Genomic DNA, 6087 nt, shown 5'->3' with positions numbered 1-6087 from the left:
TATATATATATATATATATAAAATAATAATAATAAAAATAATAATAGTTGGATAATGTTAAGTACAAAGAAACTAACCTTAAATGTTTTGGAAAAAAGAAAAATAATTATTGCCGTCTTATAGTAAAAGTAAATTGCCAATAAATGGGATAAATGGGTTGGTTTCTATATCACAAAATAACGCACACTAATTATTGGTTTAGATCTTTTTTGCAAAGCATGCAATAGTATGTTTTGGTTCCATCAAAACATAAACTGAGTTCTAGGGAAAATATAAGGTTGATTCCCTTGTGCTTAACACCATCTTACTAGTGGTTAATAGATAGTAATAATTAATAGGAGTTTGTCTAGAGAGCAAACATAGTTGGTATATAAAATAATGAAAACTTTTAGTTGTTTAGATCCATAATAGCAGCAAAGAGTGTCAAAGGAGTTTTAAAATGTTAAAAAATTCAATAAAGATAATCTCAAAAATTCATACGTAATAGATTAATTAGATTGGACTCAAATATGAATTTTCACAATAATGAAATTTCACAACGAAAACAATCTAAAAAACAATATTAGCTAGAGTTGAAAATTTATAATAAAAGTTTATTGCTGATGAAAATGTATCCAACTTGAATATATCTTTTGAAAAATATGTGTTTTTTGGTCGTTTTTTCAAACATCTTAGTAAACAAATAGAAACTAAGGATTAGTATTCGTCTTGAAATACTTTGTGGTTTATCTTCATCTATATACAACAAAAAGAAAAGTATTTTTAATTCACATATCTTTTTATTTCGGTTCTAGAAAAAAATACCCCGGTAATTAAAAGTTTTTAAAAGATATTGTTTTGAAATTAATTGATTGCCTGCCCAAACCAAAACCCTCAGTCAATGTAGAGACACACCTTGCGTGTTCTACCAATTTATCAGTCAATGTATGTACACTACTTTCATGTTCTACCTATTTTTCAGTCGATGTATGTACATTCCTTATATGTTCTGCCTATTTTTCAGTCAATTTATGAAAAATTTAGGATTAAGGTTTTGTTTGTATTATAATATGTATGTATAATATATATATATAATATAAACAACTATTATATTGATATATAATTTATTTAATGTGCTATAAAAAAAAATCCCGAGGGATTTTTTTTTATAGCACATTAAATAAATTATATATCAATATAGATGATGAGATACCTATATATCAATATAGAAGATGAGATACCTGGCATGTTATAAACAAATACCAATAGTATCTTAAGCATGATGTTTGCAGTTATCGCCTGTTGTCCGTACTTTAAAAAAAACATAAATGCCACAAAACGCATTCAGTATCGGGCTACCCAAGTACCTCAAGAAATGAAGCATTTTAACTACAAAACAAGATGTATCTAACTCGGTCTTACCTCTCTACTCAACAGATGCAACCTCAGTCAAAAAAAAAAAAATTCAGCAGTTAAATCGACTCAACAGACATATTGCTTCACTTAACAACCCAACAAACTACGGTGGGATGTTAAGTGGAGCAACGAGTGTTTTGTTTGTTTTAACTCACGAAATCCACTAACAAACGAAGTTGTCATTGCTATCAGTGTCAACTGGAACAAGAGTAATTTAACTACTAACTTACTACTAACTTACGTATATAGATAGATGCAGTTAACTTTATCTTCAAGATGAGTATTATTTACAAAGAAACTTTTTTAGATGACTTTTTTTAAAGTACCCAAAAACGCATTAAAATCTTGACTCAAACAAAGTATTGTTGTGAAAGAATCTAATAACAGCAAAGAGCAACTTTCTCTCCAAAAAGAGTTAGGAGAGACCATCCAAAATTCAGCAAAGAAGCAAAGACACAACTCCAATGACGAGCTTTGAGGTTATTTCAAAAGATGTTGGTTTTCATACAACATGGAAAAAGAATTGCAAATATAAGTTATTCAAGTCAATGCTCTTGAAACAAATTTTTTAGTAATGTTGAAACAGAGCAGGCATTTTCAGCTGCTGGAAAAAATTTGTTGTAAGAAACCGATAAGAATGAGTGATGACCCTTTATTCTTTTTAATTATGCATTATAGTACCCGTTTTTTGTTAAAAATAAATCATTAAAATAACGGTTTTCAGATTTTGATTTAAAACAAGGATTTCTCAATGCAGATAAATCAAAGTATGTTTTCATTTTAGATTTAAATAACTTAGTCCTAATCTTTGCTTTTACAAGTTTCTGACGTCATGTTGATTTAGTCTTGGTGTTATGAGGTGTGGTTACTTTATCCTATAACACTTGTAGTATAGGGGAGATGGGGGCGCATTGATCGCCGGGGCAGTATGATCTTTTGGCTTTTACTCGTTCATTTTTGCCTTACTAGAAGTGAGGTTGCAATTTAATTAACCATTATGCTTCCCTAATTGATTATTCGTAATATTTTTTCATAAGGTTATCAGCGTCAAAAAAAAATAAAGAAAATATTGTTTTTCGTCATAAAAAGTGATTTTTTTAAATCGTACTGTAATTCAAATATATTTTTATTTAGATGTCTGTATGGGTTAACAACAATTTTATTTTAAATTTGTAAGTGTTAGGTGTATAATATAATATATAATTTTTATTTGGCTGCAATTTATACAGTAGATATTGCTATCAATATGTTACCTATACCTATTGGGGTACATTGATCTTTGACTATGAGGGGCCCATTGATCGGAGGATCAAAGTGCCCCATAGAAGACGAAGTGCCCCATGTTTTTGTTTATAAGCAATACAGTTAAACGAATGGAATTGTATTTATAATTTAAAAAAAAACTATATATAAACAAACAATAGCTTTTAGCATTTCATTTTTTAAATCTACTTATGTTATAAGCTAGTAATAATAATACTATTATTTTATAATATCAAAAGAATAATATTTAACATAATAATTAAAAAATATTTAACATAATATTATTATGTTAAATATTAGCATTTATTAAAAACATATGTTTTTATTGATATATTTTTTTACAGATCTTAAAATGGTTAGAAATAGAATTAAAAAAACAAATAAAGTTGCTATACCAAGTGAAACAATGAAAGTAGCTGTTAATAAAGTTTTAGAAGGAACACAACTGAATGTTGTAGCACGTCAGTTTAACATAGATAGAATGACTTTAAAAAGATATTGTCGTAAAAAGAGGCTTAATCCAAATGAAGCTTTCAAGCCTAACTACAACAATAGACAAGTTTTTACAGCAGAAGATGAAAAAAGTTTATCAAGTTATTTACTAATTGCATCAAAAATGAACTATGGCCTTTCAACTAGGTCAACGCGATTATTGGCATATGAATTTGCTTTAAAAAACAATAAGATATGCCCATCATCATGGATCAAAAATAAAATTGCAGGCATTGATTGGTTGCAAGGTTTTATGAAAAGACAACCAGAGTTGTCTCTACGAACACCTGAAGCAACGAGCTTCGCTCGATCAACAGCTTTTAACAAACACACTGTAAGAGAGTTTTTTCAAAATCTTAAAACGGTAAGAAATCGATATAAATATAATCCTAACTGTATATATAATGTTGATGAAACTGGTTTAACAACCGTTCAAAAGCCGGTAAAGGTTTTAGCTGGTAGAGGAAGCAAACAAGTTGGAAGAATCACATCTGCAGAACAAGGAACATTGGTAACTGCATGTTGTGCCTCTAATGCTATTGGAAATTCCATTCCTCCATTATTTATTTTTCCTAGGGTAAAGTTTCATGATTACATGATTAAGGAAGGACCTCCTGGATGTGTGGGATTTGCAAATCCTTCTGGTTGGATGAACTCAGAAATTTTCATAGAATGGGTTAAACATTTTGTTAAATATTCAAACTGTTCTCAGGAATCTCCAGTTTTGTTACTTCTCGACAGTCATAAAAGTCATATTTCTGTTAAAGGCTTGGAGCTTGCAATTCAACACGGAATTACAATGATAAGTTTTCCTCTCCATTGCAGCCATAAATTGCAGCCATTAGATAGAACTGTTTTTGGACCATTGAAAAGGTTTTACAATTCTGCATGTGATAATTGGATGGTTTCAAACCCAAGACCAATGACCATTTATGATATTGTTTCAATAGTTCGAGAACCGTATACAAAAGCTTTCTCGCCATCTAATATATAGACAGGATTTAGAGTAGCTGGCATTGAGCCATTCAATTCTGAAATTTTCAAAGATGACGAATATTTACCATCATCAGTTACAGATAGAGCTGCTCCAGATACAGTTACTATCACTCCTGTCAACAACATGGAATCTGGAATGATACCAGCACATGTTAATCACATAGAGTCTGAAATAACTATAGTAAATATTGAAACAAGTATTTTAAACAAAGTGTCAACAAGTGTTGCTTCTATAATCTCACCTGAGGTTTTAAAACCTTACCCAAAAGCATCTGCCAGAAAAAAAAAAGTTAAAAGTAGGCAGTTAAAAACAAGGATCTTGACTGATACTCCTGTCAGAAATGAAATTCGTTTGTCAAAAGAAAAGAAAATTTTGAAGCAAACCAAAAATCAACAAAAAGTCTCCACAAAAGATAAGAAAGAAACTAAGAATTACTTGCTTAGGAATAAAAAACAATGTAAACCAAAAGCTGCTTCACAACTTGACTTTCACAAATGATGAAATATTCTTAATCAAAATATTGTACTTTTAACAAGTTTTGTAAACTTATAAGTTGTATTCTTATTTCAGTCTTTATATTTCAGTTCTTATAAATTTCAAGTTGTTGTAAAGTTTTAAACGTATATATAGCGGGTAGCTTATAGCTGCTGTGATTTATACATTTTTTAATTAAAAATTAGACTAGTGGGTTTAACTGCTATATTTAAAAAATAATTAAAAAATTTAGATGTATTATATGTTATACAATATTACCCTTTGACTAAATTATTTACAAGATTTAGTTATAGAAGTGTTAAACGTTTAGATAATATTACGGATATAAGATCAATGTGCCCCAAGTCGGAGATCATAGTACCCCATAGTTTGGGGTACATTGATCTTTTGAGAGGGTTGTTTAAAAGTTAAAATTATTCATGTTTATCATTTTTTTAAATCAAAATATTTATATATTCCAAAAGCCAGACAGTTCTACATGTGTTTCGTAGTTAATAAGTTTTTACATCTCTTTCAGGTTCTGCGCAATTTTCAAAACACTGCTACGGCGATCAATGCGCCCCCATCTCCCCTACTTTACGTTTGCGTAGCTGGGATATCATTAATACTTTCTGCATCTTTCTGAAATTTCTTGAGAAGTAGTTTTTTTTGTCTCGTTAACCCACGCTCTTTTGTGGCAAATAATTTAAAGTTGTTTTTTTATCACTTTGTCTTAGATTATCTTTAAAATAACAACAAAGAAATATTTATTAATTTAATTTTTTTAGATCATTTTTGGTACAGTAAAATCAAAATTATTAAATGAATTTTTTTGGAAAGTAGTTCAATACTGCACCTGTATAAAACACGATTAAAGTACAAACCATTGCGGAATATTTATGCGCTGCAACAATGGCTTTTCTATTAAATTTTTAATATTTTTTTTTCTTTTATTTTAAGTCAAGACTAAATACCTTGCAGTTTTCATGTTTTACAATAGATTACAGTTACAACTAATGGAACAAAGCGTTGCCTTGTCTCAAGACAAAGGTTTTCAGAAAAATATTTTTAGACAAAAGTTTATGAGATAAAATATTTCAAACAAGCTTTGAGACAAAAGTAATTTTAACATCCTGACCTTGCCTTGTCACAAATCATTGTCCTTAATTGCGGACTTGGCACACACTATTATAGTTACAAATCATTGTTCTTGACTTAAATTTGAAACCAATTATAAATAAATATTTTGTTGTTATTGAGCACCAACTTCTTGTAATGTACACCACAACGACAAAACGGACATTAGGCTATTCTGTTGGATGTGGAAACGGCGCTCAATAACCTAATGACTACGCCGACACTCACGTACACATTCTTTTGAAAGCTCCACAGAGCATGTTGGTTAAGCGCTCGCTGACTATGTGCTAGGATCTAAAATCTCACTTTATAGCAAATCATTTCACACT

General features: G+C 29.7%; 1 protein-coding gene across 1 annotated transcript; it reads left to right on the top strand.

The window, feature by feature from the left end:
- Positions 1–3010: 3010 nt before the first annotated feature.
- Positions 3011–4144, top strand: LOC136079158 (uncharacterized). Its single transcript, XM_065794879.1, has one exon. The coding sequence runs from the start codon at positions 3011–3013 to the stop codon at positions 4142–4144; it is 1134 nt and encodes a 377-aa protein (XP_065650951.1).
- The last annotated feature ends 1943 nt before the right edge of the window (positions 4145–6087 follow it).

The sequence above is a fragment of the Hydra vulgaris genome, chromosome 04 (assembly GCF_038396675.1).
Source record: "Hydra vulgaris chromosome 04, alternate assembly HydraT2T_AEP".
In the NCBI taxonomy this organism is placed as follows: domain Eukaryota; kingdom Metazoa; phylum Cnidaria; class Hydrozoa; order Anthoathecata; family Hydridae; genus Hydra; species Hydra vulgaris.
This window is presented reverse-complemented; position numbering and strand designations above follow the sequence as displayed.